The sequence below is a fragment of the Neodiprion virginianus genome, chromosome 3 (genome assembly GCF_021901495.1).
Source record: "Neodiprion virginianus isolate iyNeoVirg1 chromosome 3, iyNeoVirg1.1, whole genome shotgun sequence".
NCBI lineage: Eukaryota > Metazoa > Arthropoda > Insecta > Hymenoptera > Diprionidae > Neodiprion > Neodiprion virginianus.
In genome coordinates this window covers 34,960,458-34,987,821 of record NC_060879.1, presented here as the reverse complement: position 1 = coordinate 34,987,821, position 27,364 = coordinate 34,960,458, and the positions used below count along the sequence as shown (strand labels likewise).

Genomic DNA, 27,364 nt, shown 5'->3' with positions numbered 1-27,364 from the left:
CGCCTTGAGAATCATGCGACATTACGTGTCGCTCGATCATTTAATGGATCATAAATCAGGAACAGCAGCCGGCGCTGCGTTCTAATATATCCGCGCTGTAACTGCGGGTCTGTCTTACAATACGATTCAAATCCTTTCCTCCAAGTTTCGCCAATGATACATCACGCAATCTCGCGGACGGCCACGCGAGGTCGGTTGGGTCACGTTTTAAGGATAGATTGGACAGCCGAAAGCAACCGACGCGTATAACTGTTTCTCGGGATTATCAATGCCAAGTTTAATACCGCGGAAGTGGTGGACAGCGATAAAAAAAGAACCAAAAAAATAAGGTTGACGATAAAATATGTAAATGTACATATATAATATATATATATATATATATTATATATATATATTTGTGTGCGTGTGGGCAACATTCGCACGTGGAACGGTTACAAATCCGTTGCGTCATGCGGGAAAAGAGGTCCGCGAGTGATGGATTGGTATAACTTTTACCGCGTTTGATTTCATTTGATTTGATTTTTTTTTTTCCTCTTTCTCTTCCTTTTGCCAGTCTTATTTCTTTCTAAAGCCACGCAACGAGCAATTCACTTCGCGAATCGAAAAAATGAACCGGAATAGCAGGAACGTTCAGCTCGCGTACATAACGTACGCGTCTGGTTCGAATTAACGCACGGAGCAACCGCGGATCGATTTGGTTTTAACAACGTTATAGTAACTTGGTTGTTCACCGTCATCGCGAAGGTATAACACACGTACACATAAGGTACACCGCAGTTGTGTGGGCGTAGTTTTGTTTGCATAGTTGCTTTCTATAACCGTGACACCGGATAACGCCGGAATAAATTATTGTCATACCGTTGCGACAGAGACGTTATGACTGGTACGTACGTATAATAGATACGTAAAATGCTGCAAGGCACTTCGGGTAAATAAAACGAGACATTCGATTGCGACGCGGAATTAGATTGTGGTGAAAATTTGATACGGAACGCCCGTTACGGCATCATGGGAAAGTTGTCGGAAATGATATTCACAGGAATATGTGGATTAGCTGTGATTTCCTGGAGTGCTGCGGGAATCGACGGGGTTAGTTAATTGATTAATTAATCACTCGTTACCGCCGAGTAAATTGCAATTAAGAAACTGCGTAGGTGTGTAATGTTGCCTTCCGAAATAGACGACTAATCCGGTAAATATACGAATCTAGATCACGCCATGCAGCCAGTGCTATACCTCGATCTACCCATTTTCCGTCTCGAGCGATTGTAATCGATCGTTTTTTTTGTCATGCAAGAGGAGAAATGAAATTTTTCGACAATCGCCACGCTGCAGGCAATTAAGCAATTACTATAATCAAGTATCAGAAGTGGTTGGCATTTTTATCTCTTTATTCCAGAAAGTAGAGAAGTTTCGTCTTCGGTGGATCTTGGAATTTGCGAAGAAAGACATGTTCCACTTCTCGTACGAAAAAGAACATCACAATGTAATAAAATTCGTTCGCGAAAATTTTAGCTTCCCTCTTTCAAACGGGATTAACAAGAGGGGATGCAAACAGCGGCGACAATGGAAAGGCGTCCCTTAATAGGATTGATGACATTTGACCTTGCCAACCCCCAAATTGCCTCCAAAGGTATAAATGAAAACCCGTGCCAAAGCGAAACTCTTCACCTATCTCAATCACAATTAGTGCCTATAATCACGTCTTGTCGCCTAATTTGCATAACATTGATCTCAAGGATATTTGAAGTTACTATTTTCCGCCAAGAGCACACTGTTTAAAGAATCCAAAATTTTCACGGATCCGGGATATGTATCGTCAGTATTAATTTGAAGAAAATTTTGCGCCACAACCACGATGTTTCGTACGTTTGGCGATTCGAATTGAGGTTTGAAATTTTTGAAAATCATCGACCGGACCGTGAGTAAACTAACGCTTTAACAAAGGCCAAAAATGATCGTCATTCAAACTGCAATGGATAACGTACCTGATATACAAGGCACGATTTGTAATTGAAACGTACACGGATATATGTATACGATATCGCTTTGGTTGCACGGATTTCGATTCAGATTCCTTAATTAGGAGCAAATTCGGGGGTCGTTAAAGTGGATTTTCGTTGAACCCCTTCAGCCGTCGCTCGAGGCGACAACGAAGTTGAACGAAGTAAAAAATCTCGAGCCCGCGAGTTTAGTCAACATCCTCGTCCTCGCGAGAGGCGAGCGGAGGTCCCGCGGGGCGCGCGTGTTCCGGAAGGTCCTCTTTAACGGCGTTACTTTGCGGCCTTGGTTCACAGCAGAGGGTCGAACAGCGGGGATGAGACGATCCGCACCCGCGACACACCGCGATCAACACTCGGCTCTCTCTTCTCCACTTCTTCTACCAGCCCTCGAGGGCTGCCACTCGCAACTCTGCGGCTCGAAGGGCGAGCGAGCTTGCGAATTCTTGCATGGTGCGCCCGGTCGACGCGCCTCAGGGCGACGCTTTGCTTTGCGGGCGTCTCGGCGCTCGGCCCGGTGCCGACTGCTTCGACCTCCTGCCTCTCCTGACACGTACGAGTTGCGCTGACGCGCGCACACGCCGTTTATACGTGACGTCGACGTCGACGACGACGACGACGACGAGGACGAGACTCTCCGTCTTCGCACCCGCGTTAGTACCTCTCCATCCGACGTTCCGTGTCACACCTGTAGGTACCTCGTCATCCTGTAGCTCCGTCGCGGACGATAAAGGGGCTTTAACGATACCATTGACGAAAGTTCATTTACCGTAACAAAGAAGCGGAAGAAGAAGAAGAAGAAGAAGAAGGAGATGGATAATAGAAATTAACCCGTTCACTTAAAAATGAAAATATTTACTCAAGATACCTGTATTTCAACAAAGAAACGCTTCTTCAATGATTTTCAGATGTTTTGAACATGTTTCAGAAACTGAATATTTTTTTTTTTTTCTTCAAAATTTGCGTTCTTCTCGCAATTGGAGAATAATTCTACAAAATAGATATCGGCGATCGATTGTTCAGAAAATTCTACCCCTGTTTCATATACTTGACAACTATTCAATATGCGATATATTTCGAGAAAATGGTAAAAAACGAAAATCAAGATCTTACGCTATAGTGTACAAAAAAAGGAATTGGTTGGTTACCATTTCAACTTGCCGACTCTCCGACTGGTTGAAATTACCTTCATCTTCACCTCAGTCGGCGGTGATTCGAGTTTCACAATCAGAGGCCTAGATTATGGACTAGCCATTCTTTTCTTCTATTTTAATTTCACCGTTTTTTACGGTTCACAGTCGATGAAAACATTCATTTCTTTCGCCTTTACTGGAAAATTCTGATAAGATTAGTGTATTGCGGCAATAAAACCAAAATATTGTTCGAATTGAAGGCAAGTATGGGAAAAATGTATGCTTCGTGATTGTCAACGTTGATCCGTTTGTAGAGTTTAGTAGATTTGAGTAAGCTGGTGTTATCATCACGTTCTTGTTGCACTATCATTAAACCATCGCTAAAGTTACAACAAAAAAAAAAATACCGTACGAGTAACGATAGCTATCCGAAAAAATAGTTACATAAACTAGATCTTCTGGTCAAAGATAAAAACTTTTTTTCAATTTCTATCCAGAACACTGTCTCTCGGTTACGGTAAAAGATGACAATAGATAAGGACCGCATATTGACGATACTTAGAAATTTTTTTTTATTGTACACATACTCCTCGCGCAAGTTACGATCGGAGTAATAAACCTGCCGTAGAAATTTTACCACGGTTCCTGCGCGGATGTAGCGAATGCAGAATCGACACTCCGTATCTGGTGAAAAAATGAATACCTTTCAATGGACCTCAGTGCATTGGTTCGACGTCAGCTAATCGGATCGGTAGAGCTAAAACACACCGTAGAAGCATGAGCGTCGTCGCGGAGTAGAGAGATTCATATTTCGTTAGCCGAATCAGTACATTATCGGAAACACAACGCCGTGCTCTAAAGTTCAAACCGAGTCGCAGCTAATGCTCGGAAAAGTAACGCAAGTTACTCGAAAGGTACGAGTCAAATTTCATTCCCCACTAATTTCGCGACGTACGATCTGGCGGTTTTACATGGAAGTCACCCACACACACCATACACCATAGTCGACGAGTGGGTGGTTTAAAAGCGATATGGCTCAAGCGGAGGGCTTAGGATTTGCGACCGGATAGCCCGGGGGTGGACAAGTAAATATAGAAGTACACGGGGGTCGTCTGGTTGAATGTCAGGAAAGTACAAAGGTCTGCAGGTCCTGCAGGATGCGAATCGTTGCGTGGGAGGTTTCATGGTTCACGGATCCACGGTGTTGACGATAAGATACGAAGCTGCATCCTGCTGGTAGATTTTTCCCTCGGAAGCGCCACCCAGGCGATCGTTATTCGTTGTAACGTGTATTTTTTACGTTCGACACACGTGTGACTGGGTTCCTAGACGAGGGACTGGCGGTCTTGAATGATCCGGCGTAACTTGTTGATTGCTCCATATTCGCTTAGAAGCCTGTTTCGAAAGCAAAAACGGCTCGGTCGATGTTCCTACGAACAGTGTGATTAACATCTAGCCCAGTACTTACAGCAATTATTGTTGTCAGATATTCGGTAGTTCATTAATCACTACCACCTTCGACCCACACGCGCGCAACCTTCCACGCCTCGTTGCCGGTATCATAAATACTCTTGATGATACACTGTTTCATCGCTCAAGTTGCACAGCTCATCCCATCCTCGAGGCAGAGTTCATCTAATACTGCTGACGGTACGGGATATTAATTGATAAAATCGCGTTTGTCGAAGTTTTAGATGGTTTTACGATATAGGAGTGGAAAAAAAAACTCGACGAATAATGAAGTTGAACATGTGAATTGATGCTCGCTGTTTGAATCTCTAAAACTTGCCGTGATCGTGAATGCTGGTGTTTTGCCCCGATGAACTCTACTCTACTCTCTCCCTCCCTCTCTCTTTTAACCGAGAATTTGAAACTGTTATTCGTTATACGATGTCCTCGCAGGAGTAGACGAGTCTTGGTATACGAGAAATCGAATAGCCGGGGAAATTCTCGCGAGCTCTTAGCTCAATAAGTCTCCGGGCTACCGGTCGTAAATATGGAGATGCAATTACGCAAGGTTGGCGAATAAGTTGGTAAGGGACGAGATGAGAATTACCTGCGGGATGATTAGTTTTACCTTTTACCAAGAAACTGGTAAACGTAAATGTGACAACCCGCCCCTGCCAACCTGCAGGATAAAACGCCCGCTCGTCTGACTCCCGCATAATTAAATTCCCCACTGACGACTTTCCCTTTTTTTTTTTTTTTACGTTAGCGCGTGTTTTTCATTCTGTCTCTCTCTCTCTCTCTCTCTCTCTCTGCACTACTCTTTTTTTTTCCTATCGGCTCGCTCGTCCACCTTTCATCGGTTCCACACACGCGGCAATGGGTAATTTCTAGCTTGGACGCACCGAATCCTACAGGAAGGGCTGATTTCGGATTGACATCCGAACAGGGGTGAAATTCCCTTCGAAAGTTTCGCGCTGGCTAACGTTACGCAATTAGCGATATGGCCGGGCGAAAGTTTGGCGGAAAAAATCTAGGGTCATATACGTGGGATGAACGCAAATAAACGCGGCCTCAGTCAGCTAGAAAAATTTTATACCTACCTCGACGAGCGAACTTCGCGGGGATGATATATGTATAATTTACACGGCGAAGAACGCCACTTTACTTATTCAATCGCGAAACCGGGGGAAATACGAGGGTGGAGTAGTATTTCCACCCTTGGAAGGGTGAATTTTCAAGAGAGACATCGGAACTTTGCAGTTTACGTGCTTGATCATTATTATTGTCATTATTATTATTATTATTATTATTATTATCAATAATACTATTAAACGTCGGGAGAGAAATTGACAGGTTGATCTATTTCACAGTTGAAAATAAGTATTGAATAACTCGTTTCGTCGGAAACAAAAAAAACAAATCTTCCCTGAAACAATATTATTTGATGACTTTGTTCCGATATTCATCACCGATCGCGGGGTGTGGATTTTTATCGTACAAATGTTTTCCGATACTTCGGGCACAGTGATCAACATTCTTGAGATATTGACAGAGCCCTCGACTCGGTTGCTGACTCGGCGTGTAGAGAAAGGATTCGCTCGGCACCGAGGGCGGTGTCTTGATTCACAGAAATGGGTCGCCAATTAGGTCAAAAGGGGTCAGGTGCCAACTTGACTCGAGGATCGTGCCCCGTTCCTTTACCTCGTTTCTCGTCATTTCCTTTCCCCGCAGGCGGAGGATCGAGACGAGTGGCGTCGGAGTGTTCGGGTCTCGTGTACAGAAATTTCATGCGTTTCCAATATCCTTTGGGGAATTTTCATTCCTACCGTCCGTTTCGCAGCTAAGATCAATTCGACGGAAAGGTATTATTTTACCCTAGGGTATTTTTATCCCCCGAATTTAGAAGCGAATCTGAAGGATAATTAATTGTGTATAGAAAGTGGGTCGGAGACATCGTTCGAAGCAAATTGCATAATTTAATTCATCAAGGTTGTTACGTTGTATGTAGGTAGGTACGTACCTACGCGAGTATAATTAATCGGTAAGCTTCACGAGGAACGATTTATTTACATAAATTGCACGGTACAACACAGGTGTGAAAATTTCTATCGCGGTTGTACGTTGATGATAATCTTCATTTAACAATCAACAATCTTCCGTTCAACAATCCTGCCACGTCATCGCGAAAGCATCGCGGCTATTAGATAATTGGCTCGTGACGAATCGTCAATCTCCGCCGAGGAACTGAGCAAACAATTCAATCCTGAGGGCTGATAATAAACCGAAGGAAGGAGATCGCTCTTCAAATATCAAAAGCTACGTATACATTTTTCCCCTTAATTCAAGTGGCTGCAATTATAATGAGCAGGAACTTCCAATAATTTTTCCACAGAAAATTGAAAAATCTTGCTGATCGGGGGGGGGAGGGGGGGAGGGGGTGTAAGGGGGCAAATAAAATGGAAAGTACACAAGCGAGGCAGATACTGCAGGTTACACGCCCCAAACGATTATTTAACAACTTTTACCCCCAACGAATCAGAAAGAGGGCGAAAGTTGTCCGAGTAAACATGCGGAGCTAGGGGGAGTTTTCTTAAAATTGCGAAGCTCACGCAAACGAGCTCGCGATTAAGCCACGGTGTTCGCCTTCGAATCTGAAACGAACTTTTCCTCCGTATATACCTGTACACGTGTACAATACCTACAGTTAACAGCCAACTTTAAACTCTCCAGAGTCTTAGCTCCCAGCGTCCCACTAGTTTTCGAACTACCCGCAAACTCTAAAAGTTTTATCACTCGCTAAACTTTTCTCCGCTAATGGCCGAACCCCTCTGCGAATTCAATTCCCGCAACATATTATTCTAGTTTGCGGATTGAATAAATCTCCGCTTTCTCCGCGAATCCCCGGTGATCTCAATGCCGTAATTGGAGTAACGAGAACAGAGTTTACCTCTGCTGATTGTCAGCGTTCATCGTAATGTATATTCAATTTACTCGCCGTCGAGACTTCGGAGAGTTACCGGATTTATTTTCACTCGCCAATGATACCGCACGTTCGCTCTTTCTTTCTCTTAACTGCGGTGGTTGTAATAGATGTATAACTTAATTTTCGTTCTGCGAGAAATTCATCAAATTTTTACAAGAATCGATATATTGTTCGAATGAGAGTGTTTGCGAGGCGGGAAATGGTGGCCGCAACAAAAAATCCTATCGTAGGAATCGAATGAATGTTTTTCACGTACATTCAGATGTCACGAATTTCATGGTGGGAAGAAAAACATTGAACTTGATCAAAATTCTTTTAGATATTCGTAGTAGAAAATGTAAAAGTGAGTGATTTTCGTTATATTTAATTGTTAACTTTCAAGGTATGTAACATTCCATCAGATTTCACCAGGGAGTTTAAAAATTCAGTTGGAATCATCAAGTTTTCAACGCAAAAGTATATTGTTTCAGGCAATGTAATACCATTAGTTGATGGTTTTCTTTTTTTTTTCTAATCATGTATCAACGACCGCTTGAAATGATATTCTTTGCGGTTTTCACTGACGACTTTTTCCTTGCAGTGTATAATCCAATAACCGTGTTTCCATTATACAGAAGAATGTATGCATCTACATCGTTGCGTCCTTAATTTAGCCCCAGCTTCTACGATCTCTTGTAGAAGGTAGAATCGAAAGCTGAATCCATAAACTGCTAAAAAACGAATATACTTCACAAAAACAAAAAAAGGTAAAAAATCAAGCTTTATCTTTGGGGGGTGACGCTCTCAAATTCGAACATCCAAAGATCCCAACCATGTACACCGTACATACATTCTTCTGGCAACGGGCTTTTCTCGTCCATAAAACATGCCAAGAAAACTCTTAGAAAAAAAGTTTCCACTTTGTCAGGTCAAGTTGAAGTATGATTCTCGTTGCGCAGCTCGGTGTTATTTTCTATAAGCAGTCGGATAGTCCGTGAGAATACTGCCAGTCGAAACAAAGGCCCCAGGACCACCGAGGATGCCTCCTTTGTTGGCGAACCATCCGTTGCCGCCGAAGAACCCGGCAGGATCAAACCTGTTGGTGTAAAATCCGGAGTCGTTTAATCCGATCAGATTGGCGAGGGCCCCATTAGCGAACTGTTTGCTGCCGTTGCCCTGATCGTTGGAAACGATCGAGCCGAGGTGGCTCAAGCTCTCCTTGAGCTCTCCGATCCTGTCCTGGAAGAAGGTCTGGGGTGAGAATTGAACCTTCTGCGCAAAGGGTGCCAGGATCCAGGCGAGTCCTTGCGGTCGTTTCGCGCCGTCGTCCACCGTGACATTTTCCAACAAGGTCGATGACGTCGGAGGCGAAACCCTCTTCGCACCAGAGGTCAACTGGTCATTCGACGTCCTCGCCGAGGCTCCGGGAACTTCCCCAACCTCGGCTTCCCTCTTATAATCCCCCTGCAACCCCGTGTCTATTTCATTCCCTGCACCCGCTTCCGAGGCGCGTTCGATGGGTTTGGAGCTGACTTTCGCGCCCTGGAAACAGAGTGTTGGAAACGAATGATCGTCGGTGCTTTTGACGAAGAAAGTGTGGCGGGTGTTCTTACCGAGAGAATTAGCAGTAACAGCAGCGACGAGACGGACAGCATGGCCGGACTTTACTCCCTTACCGTGATATTCGGCAGTTAACGATTGTCAATAAACTTCCGTCGATGCTCTTCCCGGACGTGTGCTTGCCGTAAGTCTAACACGAAGCGAGTCCAACCTGTCCGCTTTATAGACTCTTATCGGCACTGAGCGATATTATAGGGGTGCCCCCATATCCACCGCTTCGAGATAAATTTAACGAGATTAACTCACCGCAATATCCGTTCCAGCCGGCTGTTGCGTTACGGTCTATTATATACAGGTATCGAAGAGCCTTGAGCAATGTCGTTTTTTCAACAGTATACGGAATGTGGGCGGTATTAAATCGCTCGGTTCCCCATCGGCTAAAGAGATGATTTAATCCTGCAGTGAAATCAATCATTGTAAACAGCTACTGGGAGAACGTAAAATGGATTATAAGCGTCAGGAAAATAGCCAAAGATTAAAACGTCCAGGTTCCATCAAGAGGAACAAAATATCTGGAAAGATGTACACCTAATGGTCCTTCGACGTTCTTGCACAGACACCGAGCTTCGAGTCTCCGTACACTACACACCGGTGGAAATGAACACAGGGTGAATTTAACGGACCCAGGTTCCATTGTCGAGCCAGTCTACGTTGTAGCAGAAAAGGTGTGTCTCGATAGGAAAATGAGCGGCACGTGATCAAAGGGCGTGATGGAATCTCAGGCAAGAAACGTGTTTTCTCTCTCACCGTGATCCTTTCAAGTCGCTCAGTCGCTCCTTGCCATCTCTTCTTCTTTCTCGTCGGGCTGGTACGTAAACGAGTGTAAATTAATACAGGAATTTAAAAGGTAAAATTCGACGACAACATAACCGGTCGTGCTGTTTTAAGCAGACTGCACACCACGCGGCAACTTTGCGAGCAAACGAACGTGTATAATAAGGTATACGCGTTGGGTGTAACGCTCCGCTCGTACCTACGCCTTGTGCCATCTATCATTGAGAATTGCCGGACTTCTCTCGAGGTCTAACGTTCCCGTATCTCTGCAATATCTTGTTCAATGTCATCGTTTAGCCTGCACTCGTCGCAAGGTAACAAGGCCCAGATCCTCCGGCATACGACTCCATCCTCCATTAGACCCTTATCGGATCGATGGATCTCTCTATCGGACGTCACATGCTTAAGTCTTTCGTTAATTATTCGACCTTCGATCCGACTCCCGAGTTCAAGGAACGATCGTTCAAACTAGCGATGAATAAATTTGTCTCCGTCTCGAGTCAGACTTTTTCACTCAAATACTGACCACCAAATTACCCACTGATTTAATATATTTGCTGGATTACAACGCCCGCGGAAAGCCGTGAAATATTTTTATTAGTAAAGTTGTGGATCTCCATAGATCGTGAGTCTTCTTTCCCTCTCACACCGGCACGGTTCAACGTCTGGAGCTTAATAAAACTGGAAAAACCACCAGAATCGATAGGTTAATTTAACGTTACACCGAACGGAGTGGGAATTCCCTTGTGTTCGTAAACACGCCAGTCTGGGGTAATGATCGAATTCGTACGAATACCGAATAACGATCGATTACGCGCACAGGTCGTAAAACGAGCGGCTCGATTTCCCCGTTCAGTGTATAAAAAAATACGTAGCGACTTTAAGGAACGGTACATAATATTCATGCGAATATATCAATCTTCTTTTCTTCCAACTCACAATCGGTTTGCGCAGAGACAGAGAGAGAGAGATAGAGAGATAGAGAGAGAGAGAGAGAGAGAGCGACACGTCCGATCCGAGGCACGGTTAAAAAAACTGCTGGCAATATCCTTTCCTCCGGGCATCGCGATCACCAATAATACGTATGTCCGTGTATCGCATCACACCCATGCACACATTATCGTAGGTGTGTGCGTATAGGATTCGAATCGTTAGTCAGGACACACGAACGCGGCAAACTGACTTACTTGCGTACTACATACGAATCACGGATGCACGTCGTGCGTGTCAAGACGTGGCCGAAGGAGACGCGTGTATGTATCTCAATTAAGTCGGCTGTAACCACTTTGTGTGAGTGAGTCACGAGAGTATGTTTGTGTGGGTGGGATAGGAGGCTCCGAAACCGTTACAAGAGAAGTCTTTTCAAGAAGACCAGTCTCGACTTACCTACCTGCCTGTCGTCAAGCACAGCTTGTGAGCGACGGAAAATCAACGCTGCAGATTTCAAAGAGTCGACCGGATTTACGCTGCAACGCCCGAGGATCGAGGCGAGGTCTCTTTCGCCTTGGCATTATCGCAACCTTAAACCTAAAACTGGAGCTGCTGCGTAGATAATCATGAGAGCGGTGCACTGCCTTTTCATCCTGCTCGTCGTTCATGGGGTGAGTGATTGTTTGTTTTTGTATTTTGTTTGTTTTCTTTTTCTTCTTCTTCTTCCTTCAACTTTCTTTAATTGTTATTACGTATAATGTGCAGACGGTGATGTCAACGCGATATTTACCCGCGATCATCATCGTCTTATTGACTCCGTATAATTTGTTTTCACATCTCCTCTCGGCTGTACGGCCCCGAGCTAAAAACTCGAAAACATGATATTTTGAATTCCATTAATCTGCCGCGGTTTATTTTTTATTTTTTCTTTAACAACCGACTGATATTTGTATAACCTACCCACACTCGACGTCGATTACGAGTTAATAAGATGCCTGCGCGGACTCTTGTAATGCCTCGATTTTTAACGACGATACGCAATCGTCTTGAAGCACGGGAATCGATGGGTGGGCAGTCATGTTCCAAATCCATACAGAATTAAACGGCTCCACCGGGTCGCCGGAGCTATGCGCCTTGCCTTTTGATTCGCCTCACCGTCGTTTTAACTGTCAAGGTTTTGCATCGCGGCCATCCGGAATACCTACCTTAAAATTAATTATTCGCGATGCCCACGGGGACTTTGTTATCCGTCGTTACACGTGATTATCTACGACACCCGGTATATTGCCGTATACCCACCTACGATATATATCTACATATTATACACGCATACGCGTGTAAAATCAAACACGTAGATACGCGTGTCGCGTGTGTATATTAATGTGAAAATGATACATAAATTCGTTGTCCTGATTTCCCTCGGGTGTCTCGGCCGAGAGCTTCGCGCTTGACATTTCGCTCAACTATACACCCGTGTAAAACTAACCCTGAGTAATCATCGCCATTTTTATCCTTATTTGTCACGTGTCTTTTACGGACCCAATTTCGAAGCCGAATTGAACCTCCATGGCTCGACAAATCGTGTTGGGAATGGCATGTTCTAAACTCGGTTTCTTCTGCCCAGTCATCGGAGACAGAGCGAAAATGACGAACGATGAATGCAGGCATTTTTCTCAACGGAAAAACACTTCTCGTGGTCATCCGGCCATGCGTGCGAAAAATATTTGCTGCGTGACTAAAAGAAATGGGAAACACAATCATATACCACCCGACACGTACACTCCGCGCACGCTTGGCCAGTGGACCCTTTTTACCAACGACCTTGTTGTTATTGGCCAGGAACATATTTATTTTCTATCTACATTCCAGAATTTCATATTACGTTACGTTCGAAATTAATCGAATATTAGCAGAGCTTGAATCATCGAGGTAAAAGCAAAGTGTGCAAGTGTTTGAAGTTCGTGACTATATCATATCGGTCAAATTACACAGGTCAACGTGAAAAAAGTTCTTTTTTTTTTTTGAGTTTCTATTGAGAGAAATAAATTTCGATTCTACACATCGAATAATAATGAAAACCTGTATTTATTATACATGAAGTTTGTTTTCGTCATTTTTACGTTGATAAATAAGTCTTGAAGTTTTCTGGTTGATAGCTAATACGAGTGCCTATTCCGAAGAAAAAGGAAAAAGTTTTCACCAAGATGCGACGGATGATGGGGATGATTACGTTTGGGGTTTGATACGCGGAAGTCCATTACGAAAATAGAAGAAGTACGAAAAATATTCATCTTTAAACATTGTTCGTCAATTCTCTTACATTTGTGATTTATTATTAATTATTAGTCTTGAATAAAAGTGATTTAAATGCAAGACTGACGTCTTCCCAATTGTTATTTACAACAAATGTTTGAGAAAATAGGTTATTTCTTTTAAAATCTGAAATATCGTTCTCGTTTCTACAAAAACAAACTTTATCTAATAAAACAATTTTTTCACTTATTAGCTACGTAGAAGAAATTAAAATTTGACATCTTCAACCCAGACTCAAAACTCGTGTTGACCGGTAGCAATCATATCCTTATTGCGTATGTATAGTCTCGAACGATGTTTGCGGAAACAATTAATCATATTATGTTACGACACGGTGTATGTATAAATACGATTCGTACGACTTGTTCCAGGCCTCCCCTGCGATCGTGAGGAAAGGACCGGCGTTCGCTACGCCCATTTATTCCGATGCCTTCCTGCCAGCCGCGATGCAAGTAAGTTCGACGATGCCATGGATCCGTTAATACAGTCCGCTTCGGTTGACTTGTCATCGCAGGACTCACCGATGAATTCTGGGTCGAGATTGAACCTGATAAATAAAAGATGTCAGAAGTATTAACCAATTATTCAAGAATCGAGGAAGTTCAATGAAATATGAACAATTAATTCATGATCATTGTTTAGTATATTCGTTGCTACCACTAATTGCTTTTCATTAATAACGATGGTTGGAATCGAAGAAACATTCTTCCGCCATATTTGACGAATCCTTTTTATTTTCACGCATTTTACGTACAATTATCATCAGCGGAGTTTTTCTCGACGCGCAGGTTATATTCCACGCGGTTGGTCAGCTGAAAATACACGCCGCCGAAGAGGAGGAGGAAACTCTGTTACGAACACCGTCGACGAGTCCGCATCCGCCCGGACAGAGACAACCCTTACCTGCAGAGGTACAAACGCGAAACGACGTCGAGACGTCGACGATATCCGACAATGAGAAGTACTTCGTGCCACCCGAGCGGTACCAGGAGGAGGCCTTGATAATCGCAAAACCGGAGGGTGCGAATTCCGAGAAGGTTGGCGGGGGCCAAGCTCTCACTCCGGAAGCGAACCACGAAGAATCGGAAGTTGTTTACGGGCTACCGGAAACAAACTACGAACTTCCGGAGAGGGATCAGGAGGTGCCGGAAAAGAGTAACGGACAAACGATCAGCAGGTGCAGACCAGGCTATCGACTCGTTACTAGCATGCCCAAAGAATCGACCGTCGACAGCGTTGTTCGGCAGATTTACAACATCATGGAAACTTCGTCGTCGGGATACAAGGACGTCGCCCAAACTTCGCCGGAAATGGTCTCAACCTCGGGGACCGAGTGCATCGAGGCCAAGAATCCGGCACATTATATTCCTGCCGATGGATCGTCCGACGATAGAGAAAAATCTGACGAAGACAAGGACGATGCGAGGTAAGTAACGTGCCTCAGTTCGATTGATTTCGTTCCATGTATGCGATGCAAAGAAAAGTTTATACCATTTTTCTGTCAGGCGAAATCTTTGAGCAGGTTTATTGAACGAAGATTGGTAACGTTTATTATTTTATTACACTGTTAGAAAATAGTCGGACACCGAGTATTTGTTGAATTATTGTTATATTCGTAAGGAGCGAAATAAGATCGCTTTGAAAATTCAAAATTGGATAACACTGGAGATGTAGAATAAGGGTTGGATGTCGATGCCTGCTCTGAAATCGCTTCGAAATCGTTATAAAATTAGTAGAGCAGTTCGATTTCATTTTACTATAACTCATTTTATTCCGAAGACTGTTATCTCCAAATTTGATAAAACAAAGAAAATCTATTCAAGCGACTTTGCAGAGAATAGTCTTTTGAATAAAACGAGCCATCGCAAAGTGACACCGAACAAATCCATTAAATTTTCAACCATTTCTAAACGATTTTAAACGAAACATCAATGTCCGAGGCCTTTGTTTATAATTCGAATATTTTTGAATTCTGCGTTTTATAAAAGATCTTCGTAGCTGACGAATAAACAATTTGATAAATACCCAACGGTTCACTATCTCATAATAAATTAAACACGAAGTATCGCGTTTTGGTTCATCAACCTCGTTAATTGCGCTTTATAAACTTCTGCTTAATATTAACCGGTTAACATTTCCATTTCGAGAATCGCGCTCGTACAAACCAGCGTTAAAAAACAAGCGTGTTTATTTAGGAGGAAGAATTTTTAACGTCCGTTAAAATTACACCCGACTCTGGAATACGCTTCATTTCTTCGAATTAATAATTGAATGAGCCTCGGGATATTTGACTGAATAATATCACCGACGATGAGCCAGTATTCTACTCGGGTATAATAAGGTATACGTTACAATGCCCCGTTTTCACTGTTTATCATGGCTGACGTGATCCTCCCGCGTGAATACTACAGCTGTATACTTTTCCGCAGGATCGTTAATCGCTAAGGAAACCTGCGGATACGAATGAGTTATCAAGTTATTTATCAACGTGAGTCACTTGGCACGGTATTAACCGTATAACCGCCTCGAGGTATTTGCGATTACTTACCTCGTCCCTATCAATTACTAGCTGAGCGTGCTGGTAGTTCCGAATTGTGAATCTATTACAGAAATTTTCACTTTTACTCGTTATCTCGTTTCAGCTTCCAATTATTCCTGCACCGCGGGCTGTTATTAGTCCTAGTTTTATTAAAATCCAACTGGAGTCATTACCACCACCGAATCCCGTGAAATGACATTCAGTTGCGAAAGCTACCGCTCTAATTACACCGCATGTCGTCGTTTCGTTAAATTTCTGTTTTACAATTTGTAAAATAACCATACACGGCGAATCGCGCGGTTAACTCGAAGAAAATTTTTATACCTCATTATCTATCGTAACATAATACATCGCGCGTGATAATTGCGGACGAAAAATATCTGAGATCTGAGGTCGAAATGAACTTTCAATGCTATTACGTATTAATTATTCCTCATAGTCATGAAAATCCCTCTGTTTACTTGATTAAGTCTGTTCACGGCTAGTCGACGCATTTTCCATTGCCTCATCGTTGAATCTATAAACAGCAATTAATACTTCCTCGATTCCGTCATTGGATCAAGGCTAATGATGATTTTACAGCATAATTTTTAGCCAACTTCGATCGCATGGAAAATTTCGTCAAGGCCTCGTAAATACAACGTATAACGATATGATCGCTATAAAATTTGTAAAACTTGTTCTTCGAACAACGATTAAACGGTTCGATTGTTCCTTTTTTTCAATTTTATTCTTTCGTCAGGTTCACGCTCCTCGGCGAGAGAGTCGACCAGGTGCCGAATCCGAGTTTGGTCGCCTTCCTGAGGGCTGGAAACGCGACCACCAGCCCGTCCCTTCTCCAGCTGAGCGAGCTTTACGACGTCCTGAGCAAGGACGCGAGGAGGCAGGGATACTCGAAGTACGCCGGATACTCGGACAAGGTCCTAAAGTTCTTGCAGGAATCCTCGGGCGGCGAAGCCGGGGTTCAGCTCAGGGAATTTCTCGAGAAAGCCATGGCGGCTAACGAGTTGTCGAGGTACGATTCTATGACCAAAACGAAGCAGATTATCGCCGTTCTGAAGGACCCGGGCAGCAGGCTGAGCACCGATCTAAGAAACAAGGTCTTGCCGATGCGCTTCGTGTTCTGATGAACCGAGCATTCGACAGGATGGCGACAGACCGGGAAAACCGGGAATAGTCGAGGAATTTTGTGTGTCGGAAGAAGTCAGGGAATTAAGACGGGCCACAGGGAAAATGCACTGAGAGAAATGTTCATTTCCGGTTACGGCTCAGTCCTTAACTATTTTCATTTATTACCACAATCGAAAAATATAGTTGTAGGTAAAAAATGAAAATTAGTTTTCTAGCTGCTACCGGAAAGTCTGTTATCCGTTACTATTCTTTCTCATCGCGATCACTGTCACTATATTTTCTTGTAACTGTGCGAAAATTTAATACTTGTGCAAGAATAAATTGATGTTAAAGCCTTATTTAACTAAAGAAATATGGTAAACCGAACAAACTGATTTTGCTCTGCAATTATCAAAAAAGGATCGACAATAGCGCAAAATGGTTATGCGTGCCTCGTTTTTCGTAATGCCAACAATATTCGAACAGTTTTTTTTAACGATACTTGTTTTACTGAATATTTCTAGTTACTGTAACAAATGAAACTTTTCTCAGTGTAGTACATTGTTTAACAAGGGAATAAGGTCAAGTTTTAATTCCTGTGTTACATATATATATATATACGACTTTATTCCCGACTCAACTCTGGCCGCAATATTTATTTGAAAATTGGGATTTTTAAAGTGGGCTCGTATTTACCGCTGATTTGGATTTGCGGCAAAATATGCTGCTTTCGTCCCGCTTTTGAGGTCAAAAAAGTTAACTTTATGATTGAGTCGGGAATAAACGTACTTTTTTTATGAATCGTTTTCAGACTTCAGCCATGCTTCGTAAATTCAGTCAAGTTTTCAGCAAACTTTCGGAAATAGTATTGTTCAATTTCTAATTAGTTGTGTGTAACGACGCAATATATACTATTTGTTTTTTGGATACAAATTTATATATTCGAAGTGCACAACTTCTGAAGCTCTTGGTTATGAAAGCCGTCCAACATTACCTAACTTTCGTGACAAATGGTCACGGAATGCTGCATTTTTTGACAGGAAAAATCGGAGAATTTTATTCGAGAAAAATTGTCGCCACCCTGGTTCGATCTCAATGGGCCACCTTCGCAGCGCTATATTGTGATTTACTGTTTCGTTGTACCCTTTATTTTGTAATATTTAGTCACTTTTATATTGTATAACTGCAACACGCATGCGCGCAAGACTGTGGAACAAGAAGCTGTGTCTCAACCATACCCTGTATAGGCTCAATAAATAATGTTATAATTAAAAAAATTGGCTTTAGTGGGAGAGAGAAAATTTTCGCTGGAGTAACTAGATGTCGAAAATCGTTTACCTCACCTTTAAATGTAGCGTGAGATCATTATACTTTTGCTTCCACTCAAGTAATCATCGTCTCACTATCATTCGACATAATTTCGCAATCTTCGAAATCACACCGAAATCAGTAATATTAAAATGAAAGTATCCGTCAGTAATCATTGTTACAGATGTGATAAATCCTTTATTATTATAGAAATCTCTTTCTGAGTTTAAGGTATCGTAAGAAATCTTGGAAGTCACGTAATCGTAGTAACATTTATTTTTCAAGTAAAATCTCGAATTCACTCTATAAAATGTAAGTAATCATGAGATATTGCGATCATGTTGTCTATCATGTGATAAAGTAAAATTTATCCATGTTACGGTAACTCAACCCTTTTAAAGTCATTCTGAAATTGCAGAACCGTGATTTCCGCATCAACGTTTCCGATAACTTAAATCTAGTGATATCCTAGTAGTTATTCAAATCCAACCAACAATCCACTTACAACCGGAACATGTTTATATCTATAACTCGTCGGTAATCAATAAACTGCGTGAAAGATATTTAAGGATAGCCGATACCCTGTATTCATTTATAACCGACTAAGTTCGAGTGTTCTCCATTTGTCAAACTTACCTCACAAAGATCCCTTCAATTGCTCGTTGAAAACTTTTCCGAAGTTCGAAAGCTGTGTAAGGGCCTCTCCGAGGCAGAAAAGTTTACATGCACTACGCGCAAAAGGTTGTTACCTACAAAGCTGTAAATCTAAGAACCAGCCCCCTGAATTCACACCGAACAAAACAAGGGTTCGTACCTTCTGCAGAAGCCCGTGGGTGATGAAATCCCGCTGAGAATTCGTGCTGCAATCTGCATTCATTTACAGACTGTCAAATACGACGGGGATTTACATTAATCCAAATCAGTTTCTGCAGCGATGTTCGAGCTTTCGGGAATCACGCGTTTATTTGCTGGGGGCTAATTGTCAGAGCCGTTAACGAATCGATACCTCCTGCTGTTGGCCGCGTCGTAACCGTGTGCCAGGGTTGATACCGTCTTCGCAAATAACGTGCATGGATTATACATTTTTGGACATAGCATTGGAGACCAGATATGCGAACCTCCCTCGTTCCTCATCCGGAACGGCAAATGTCAATCAGAAGTTCGCTCCGTCGTCGTGCCCGTAATTAAAATGAAGCTCGTAGTTTGTCATGCCAATATTCGCTGACACGGGCTGCCTACCGTGAATATTAACAAGTTAATTATGATAATAAATGGGTTTTAACACGAACGTGTCAGTAGCCATGCTGGCCATTACACGCATCGCAACATCCTGTCTTTCTGCTGTATACAAACGTTCGCGTTCGATTTTCAATGGCCGAAATTCTTCGGAAACTCTTACTCACTTTCATGTCGCGGTGCATTCGAAAGAAATTGTAAAAAAAAATAAAAATAATAACTCAATTGTTTGTCGGCCTGCGTCACATGCGTATACAATATTTGCTTGAATCATCATTTCTTTTTTTCTTTTATTCTTTTTTTTCTATGTTTTTTTTTTTTCTTAAATTCTAGTCTCCCTGCAGCGAAACAGATCACGCGTTACTCACTTCCATTCTCGTCACTGCAACGGGCCTTGAATTATCAATCACGATACGTGTGCATTCATGGTTTCCAACCAGCTTATGGCAAGCCCCTGCAAATAAGTTGCATAAAAATGTTAAGACGGTCATTCAAGTATTGAACATTATGTTTAAATCGAGTTTAATAATTCGAAACTGCGTTATTTTTATTTAGTCATTGTATGGTTAACAGAAGTATTGATTTTTGAAAACCGCCTGAACGATGACGTGACAAAATAATTACGACATGTCGCAGGGTTGAATTTGATTGATTTTCGATAATTGAAATCAAATTTTCTACGGGTCCCTGACCCAGTATAACACCAAACAGAAAAGATAATTATTATTTGTAGTTTGAGTAACGCGGTTTGGAAGGCGACGACTGTACGTACAAATTACGTGCCTCGGCTGCAAATGTATTGAGTAATTCTGATCCGACGATTTTGTCTAAGGACAGGGGCGTAGGCGGCAAAGACACAATACAACAAGATTCGGTTACTGTTTTACTCACGATTTTTTCTTTCCGACCCCATTGCATTGCGCAGTGGTATAAATTCGATTACCGCTTCGAGGTGTCTTTATTTCAACCCAAAGCACCTACCTTGTAATTGAAATAATATTTCATCGTCCAGCTGCAGTGATTTTATACAAAATTTACCATTTTCGCCACACGTGCCGCTGAATAAGCTCTGAAACATTATTACCATGAAGATTTTAATCGGATACTGTGTTCTCTGCGTAAGTGTTTCAAATTCTTAAGTTTTCTTTAATGTCAAGAAAGGTAAGTATACTCGACACCTTCTTCGTGCGCGGAAAATATTTGTTTAACAATTTTTTAAATTCTCCCGTTGAATCACCCTAAGAAATTTTTTAGAAATATCTTCTGAATTCAATACGAAAAGTATAATACTTATCTTTTCGAAACTTTCGTATAATTTCACGCGTATGGAATTCTTTAAGTTTTGGTATCAGGTGCATATTTGGCATAAAATTCTTTAAAATTTACATAAGTGTGAAGGTCTCTCGTGTATAATTATGGCTGTACACTATATGTCATTTTAATACACTTGAAGAAGTTCTACGCAGTTTTATGTACTCACGTTATTCGTTGGCAGTTATCGAATAATTCATCATTTGTGGACCGATGCCAATGAATTACCTATAGAATTTCACGGTATTTTCACTGACACAGATTCACACCGAACAATTTTAATGAACGATATATGATATAAAAAAAAATGTACAGCTACACTGCAGAAAATTTCGGTCATCTACCAGATAAAATATTAAAATTACAGTGGAAAAATTCACGTACTGAAAATGAATTCGTTAAACCGTAATTTCGACATTTTTTGCCAATAACTTTTACGGGAATTATCATTTTTTTGTATACCGCACAAAAATTGACACACGGGATGAAATACATTTATATTAGATTTTATTTTTTAAAAAGATACGCCATCCGCATTTTGTTGATTTAGCACTTGCACTTGTTGATCCTATATTTCTTATAAATCGTCCGCGATCTAAACTCATTTACCTACCCAGGTAGTTTGAGTGATTCTTTGTTAGACGAAACTGTCGTCAAAGGTCAAATATCCATTCAGCTTCAACGCCTACTCATTTTTCCGCAACATCGTGCAGAGACAAATCAAGTTGTTACTAATCAAGCACGACAAGGCCCAAGTGAAATTCAGCGAACTTTTGATTATGTTGGTTAATATAATTAGATCTTAATAATCTAACGTCCTCGAAGCCGTCCTCTTTCATCGGCGGTCCTCTTCGTGATTTCGTAATTGCATAGGTGCGGACATGTTGCTATACGAATTTTAGTCATACATGAAAAAAAAAAATTTATTCGAATGTGAAATTTTTCGCATATCGATTGCCGACTCGCTCGATTTTCATGTACTGTGCTCCTTGCGCCGCTCCGGCTAATTCCCGATGAATTATCACATTCTCGCCCCGGCCATGTTCCGAATAACACCGTCGAGTGCTATGATTTTCTCTTGAACTTTTCCATCCCTATAAATTGTCCCACCTACTACTCCACTATCCGTAGGGTTGAGAAATTGTACCTACGTACACAATACGAGGATAGTACGAGAAATACGCGTGATGTATTACAAGGATCAGCACGGGCACTCTCAAGTTGGGATACAACGAAAACAGAGTATACTGTTGTTACTTGGCTGATATACCACATACGGAATTACATTTACTCGACCGAAACTACTCGAGAATTATAATATTCCGATATATTCCGAAAAATAAAGAGCTACGTAAATGTAGTAAAAGATATTGCAGCGGAGTAGCGTGTTGATTTTAATTAAAATGCGTTTGAGATTTGTCGATTAATCGTGGAAATGCAGTTAACGACAATTATATGTGGATTTCAGATTTTTCTAATAGAAGTGCAGGGTAAACCGCAAATAACGAAGCTATTTCCGGTTAAAGAATTGGCAGCGTTTCACGAGAGAACAAGCGACATAAAACCGCTCGACAAATTGCTTGCCAAGTTACAAGCTGGTTATAATTTCGTTTTCAACCGAGCCGAGGACACGAGTAACGTTGAGAAAATTTTGTCAAACGACGAGCCGAACCCAGACGTCGAAGCGTTGAAATTGATCTGGGCGAACGTGATCAGCCCTCTCCCAACCGCTTCGAGTGGCAATAAGGAATCCGATTTCACCTTAGGGCGGTCCTTCGATACGGAAAGCAAGAAGGAAAATGAAATATCGAAGGGATCTGCCGCCCCGGAAACTGTAAAAAAATCGGAGACGGACGACTGGCTCGACGGAATCGAGGCGCCGAAAACCGTCGACGGATTAGAACTACAGGAGAATTCGGACGACGATAGCGTCGTCGAAACAACGACGCCGACTACTCTCCAATTGCCCGCGGCTCTTGGACGACATTTGTTGGAATGGCTCGGGAGTCTCCTCAACTTAACTTACGGAGCTTACACCAGGGTGGCTCAGGCCGTAAAGCCGTAGAGGGATGAGAAAAAACAGGATGTAAGGGAAGTCGGTTTTTTATCCGTCATCAGACTCCACGGATGCGAACTCTGCGATGGATCGAATAACGATAAGTAATACAATATTGTAGTTGTAAGAAACTATTGCTATTTGTATAAATAATAAATATGCGGTATACTTACCCTATTCGTGCAATAAAGAATATTGTCTGTTGAATTTAGGGAGTATTTCGAAAAGCGTTTGACTTATCGTCTTTGCGGCGTACTAACGGATTGGTAAATAGAATTGGGGCTTCATCGAGTAATCGTTGATTTTTACTATTAATGAAACGACAACCTTTCACTAGGTTTCTTTTTATTCCAAAATATCTCGATCAGAAAAATACATATGTGTATGTGATTTTTGGCAATCAGTATCAATATTATACATATAACAAGAGTTTTGTTGAGTAAAATGTATTATACCTACATCGTAAAATACATCATCACTGTCTAAATGATGGTTTAAAAAATTATATAGTCTAGTCAATCTCGAAAAAGTTCTTAAAATTGAATCGATCGATTCACAGTCAATAAAAATTACAGTCAAATACTGACATCAATATGTAAGATCTTTGGCTCTATCATTATGCAGTATTATGAGATGTACATTATACGTTATATCGTCATAAAATTATCAAGACGCAAGGAAAACCTCTAGATTTAGATAAATTAACTATCGTTATTATGATTACTTGTATAATTATTCACTGGTGGGAACATCGTCCGATTACATTATGGGTGGGAGAAAACAAAAAAAAAAAAAAAAAGACCAGCTACGGCATAACCATGTTTGTACAATCTATTGAGTTAATCAGCCACTGACGTGGTGAATTTAAATAACGATAAAACACTCGTCAACGTATGCAATAAGGTACTACGAATTTTTGTTAACTTTATGACAATATTAAAAATAATAAAATATATTATTAATTACATAGTTAAGTGAGTTACCGATTATCAGCTGATCCCTAGGACAAAAAAAAAAAAAAAAATAAAAAAAATCCCGAAAATGCCTATAAATAAAAGCAGATCAAAACTTTACTGGCTCAATCATCGATTAAAAATTATCATTACTCAATTATTATTGTGATTGTAGACTAGATCCTTTCAAATTATCTTGTTTAAAGCTAGTCTAACAACTATAGGTCACTGTCTTGTGATCTATGGACATTGGCCAGTCCATAGTTACTCCAATTCTTCACATCAACCGTCGATATTAACAGCTATGATATATTATTAAGATTACCTCACTTGATTCGCGAGTTAGCCGTCAAGTCGGAATAACGTGACGGAAGCACGCGATCTATCGAAGAATAAAACTATGCACTGTCGGATCAGGTTTGATCAAATTTGCATTCATTACAAACTCAAGGTTTGTATAATATAATAGTACAGTATTTACCTGCTCATGACACAAACCAGATCCAATAAAAACAAGTTATGTTCGCGCACCTCAGTCAAAGATTATCCCGGGATTAGCCGACCTGAGCAATAACATTATTGCTAGCAAATTATTGCTGTTTGAAATTCAATATTACAATTAATCACCTCTTTTCATTTTTTTTTATTTCCTAGCTCCTAAAAAGAAACTACTGCTGTTTCATCTTTTATATTACCTAAAACTATGATGGCATTAAATATCTCGTATTCTGTGGCAAGATTTCGTTCATATTCACAGCCAGTTGCTGTATTAAAGCTCCCTCTTTTAACGCCTGTTCTTTAAATGCGGAAAACGTTTGTATCAAGTTTGGATCCTTCTGCAGGTTTTGTATATGTTGAACAAAATGGTTATCTTGTTTTATAAAATTAGAATTGTCTTTTTGCACAAAGTTTCCTTCCTGTTTGGGGGTAATATTTGCTATTTTTTCAAGCGTTTCCTTGGAGTCAACGAACCCCGATTCCTTCTTCGATTTAGTTCGCTTAGCTCCCAAATGAGTTTGTGTATGTTTATTCAAGTGATCCTTTCTCGAAAATGCTTTGTGACACACGTTACACGTGAAGTTTTTATCACCCGAATGAATGACGTAGTGCCTAGTACGATGTTCGTTTCGTTTGAAGGCTTTCATACAGACCGGACATTTGAACGGTCTTTCATCCGAGTGACCTCTCATGTGCTGATCCAGATGTTCCTTCCGTTTCAGCATCGCTCCGCATTCTTTGCACTGGTATTTACGTTCCTGAAAATACATTATTTTTGAATAACTAAAATATTGGTTGCAGTTTGCCGTGCTGTGTGAAATTTAACAAGTCTCTTTACAACTTTTCATTGCTCGATTCTAATATTTTTGACACGTTTCAGGTAAGTTTCAACAAGATTGCTACCGCATTTTAGCCTTACCTGTATGTGATTTTGGATATGTTGTTCAATATCACTTTTATCAGGAAAAGCCAAGCTGCACTCAGGACAGCAAAATAGCGTGGATCCATCGAGGGCAATGGTGACTTTAATCTCACCAGTTTTAGCCCTGAATTTCATTTTTTTTTCAGTCTTAGGCGATTCGGTTTGTATCTGTTGTTCAACCTTTATTGGTTGCATACTGTTATCATTATCATGTCCCTCTATGTGGACGTTCAAGTCCTGAGGATTTATTGTTATCATAGTCATATTCTCAGAGCCAATATACGGATTACCGTTGCTTTGTAATTGGCCATTGCGTAAAACAGGAACGTTAGGAATGTTTAATATATTTTGCGACTGTTCCATACTCTTTTGTACTTCTGATTGTTCTTTCTTGATTTGCGTTTGTTCCGACTGTAATTTTATTAACTGCTGCAAGGTCAGCGGCAACGTCGTCGCTTGGAGTTTTTGAAGGTACTCAGCCATTGCCAAACTCTGTTGCTGCAGCTGTATCTGCGACTCCTATGGAATTCAAAGAGAAACGAAAAATGAGTGAAATAATTTTTTAGCAAAAAAATAAAAGAAGATTAAGCAGTATCCTAGCTATTATTTACCATGCTTGGATTCTCCACCTCCGTACCATCTTCGTGCTTTAAAGAGACTGACTCGGCTTCCGACGTGGTAGGAAAATACATATTGGGTATTATCCGTACCGGCAGACTGTTGGGCTGAACGCTGAGAATGGTGGCAGTATTCTGTGTATAATTTGGAATGTTTAACGCCTGCATACCCTGCTTCTCACAGAGTTGCATCAGGGTATTATGATCTGGCCATGCGAGTATTGTTCCAGGATATTTTCCTGGCTGATTAATCTGAAAGATAAATGAGTTGACAGAAACAAGACAAACTTGACACAAAATTCTTTATAAAAAATTTTATGAAAATTTTTCCACACATCTCGAACTGTGACAAATTTATTTCGTTCAGGTGCAATGTACTTATGCATCGGTGATAGCTCAATTCAAGTAAATATCAACTAACGAGTCTACACTGATTCTCATATATCTTGCGTTCGATTCCACAGTTACTGTTAATTTTCATCATCTTCCAGACATTCATAGATTTCATAGGACGTAACAATATGAGAATACCCATCGCTGGCTAGCGTCAAAAATCGCACTGACGAGCAGAGCAAATTCAATGTGGCAGAAAGAGTGATTTCTGAATAAACGGTGAGAACAACCGGACCGAAATATTTACAGCAGGTAGACGTAGTGACGATTAAGAGTGTGTATCGAGATTGAAATCGGCTTCAGTCTACCCCAAGGGTTTACGAGACTAAGAGCCGTGGCGGGGTTGTTTGTGAATCAAATACAATTGATCTCTAACCTGTGCAGTAAGTAACTGCTGTTTTCCTGAATGGAGTGCCGCAGAAGGATTCGTGTAAACGGAAGCCTGGGTTCGTTGCAAGTTTCCAGGATCAGTATCGGCAGCAACAGCAGTAGGAGAATTTGAATAAGTTGAATTAGATACGACATTCGACCGGGACGTGATTTCGGAAAATTGTGGGAGAGAGCCCTGCGTATTATTATCATCGGTATAATTCATAGTTGGTTAGAAACGTCGATGATCGAGAAAAACGTAAAATAAAAAAGAAAAGAGACAAGTAGACACGAGTAGGAGCACAAAACGACAGCTTGGTTTATCACAATCGTGTGAGAATAAAAGATCCCGACGAAATAACGCCGTCGGCTAGCGTTGGGGGTTTTATAACCTAAAATACAAAACTATACGCGCACTGGACGCTGCTATTCGAAATCACATCACTTTCACGTTATCCCCTATATACAATTATCACATATTTATTTATTAAACATGTTCAATCCTCCGTTATCCACCCTGGACGCCGTTAGGCTCGCCGAATATTCACACCGATTAATTAAATTAAACTAAATTTTATTCGAGGCATCGTTAAAAAGAAAAATGCACGGCTCGCGTCTCGCGTGTCGTTCGTTCGGTTCGGTTCAGATTCGTGGTTGGTTTTCAGTGTTGTTTGCCGACAGCGACACGGCGTCTCTGTAAAAACATGGCCGCCGCGCTAAACACCATTTTACACACATGTGTTCGATCAATCAATTGAGCGTCTAGTCGAGCCGCTTCGGCATAGAAGCGGCCCGTAAAACGGAAGCGATAGATTTGTAAAATTGAATGAAAATCAGATTCGAATTGGCGAAATTTTTGTTCGCTTCCCAA

At 41.3% G+C, this 27,364-nt stretch overlaps 4 protein-coding genes across 7 annotated transcripts in view; 2 read left to right on the top strand and 2 right to left on the bottom strand.

Moving 5' to 3' along the window:
• LOC124300496 (uncharacterized) overlaps positions 1-17,076 on the top strand; it is a 66,222-nt gene extending 49,146 nt beyond the window's left edge. The window contains exons 1-6 of one of the 4 annotated variants that reach the window (XM_046754682.1): positions 11,157-11,539; positions 13,025-13,142; positions 13,375-13,456; positions 13,553-13,633; positions 13,970-14,607; positions 16,463-17,076. In XM_046754682.1, the coding sequence (XP_046610638.1) occupies positions 13,628-13,633; positions 13,970-14,607; positions 16,463-16,847 (1,029 nt within the window). In that variant the 5' untranslated portion in view covers positions 11,157-11,539; positions 13,025-13,142; positions 13,375-13,456; positions 13,553-13,627 and the 3' untranslated portion in view covers positions 16,848-17,076. Of the gene's footprint in view, positions 1-11,152; positions 11,540-13,024; positions 13,143-13,374; positions 13,457-13,552; positions 13,634-13,969; positions 14,608-16,462 lie in introns of those variants that run through there. The other 3 variants (XM_046754681.1, XM_046754679.1, XM_046754678.1) reach the window with 3 other exon arrangements.
• On the bottom strand, positions 6,677-9,497 carry LOC124300503 (uncharacterized). The gene is made up of 2 exons (XM_046754689.1): positions 9,158-9,497; positions 6,677-9,086 (listed from the first exon to the last, which is right to left on the bottom strand). Exons 1-2 carry the CDS (start codon positions 9,197-9,199, stop codon positions 8,511-8,513), a joined length of 618 nt encoding a protein of 205 aa, XP_046610645.1. The 5' UTR covers positions 9,200-9,497; the 3' UTR covers positions 6,677-8,510.
• A 3,179-nt stretch (positions 17,077-20,255) lies between the features above and the next one.
• LOC124300302 (uncharacterized) lies at positions 20,256-23,628 on the top strand. The gene is made up of 2 exons (XM_046754249.1): positions 20,256-20,492; positions 22,154-23,628. The coding sequence occupies exons 1-2, from the start codon at positions 20,460-20,462 to the stop codon at positions 22,748-22,750; spliced, it is 630 nt and encodes a 209-aa protein (XP_046610205.1). The 5' UTR covers positions 20,256-20,459; the 3' UTR covers positions 22,751-23,628.
• On the bottom strand, positions 23,146-27,182 carry LOC124300300 (zinc finger protein 880-like). Its single transcript, XM_046754247.1, has 4 exons — positions 26,501-27,182; positions 25,726-25,983; positions 25,112-25,633; positions 23,146-24,950 (listed from the first exon to the last, which is right to left on the bottom strand). Exons 1-4 carry the CDS (start codon positions 26,717-26,719, stop codon positions 24,396-24,398), a joined length of 1,554 nt encoding a protein of 517 aa, XP_046610203.1. The 5' UTR covers positions 26,720-27,182; the 3' UTR covers positions 23,146-24,395.
• Positions 27,183-27,364: the final 182 nt, after the last annotated feature.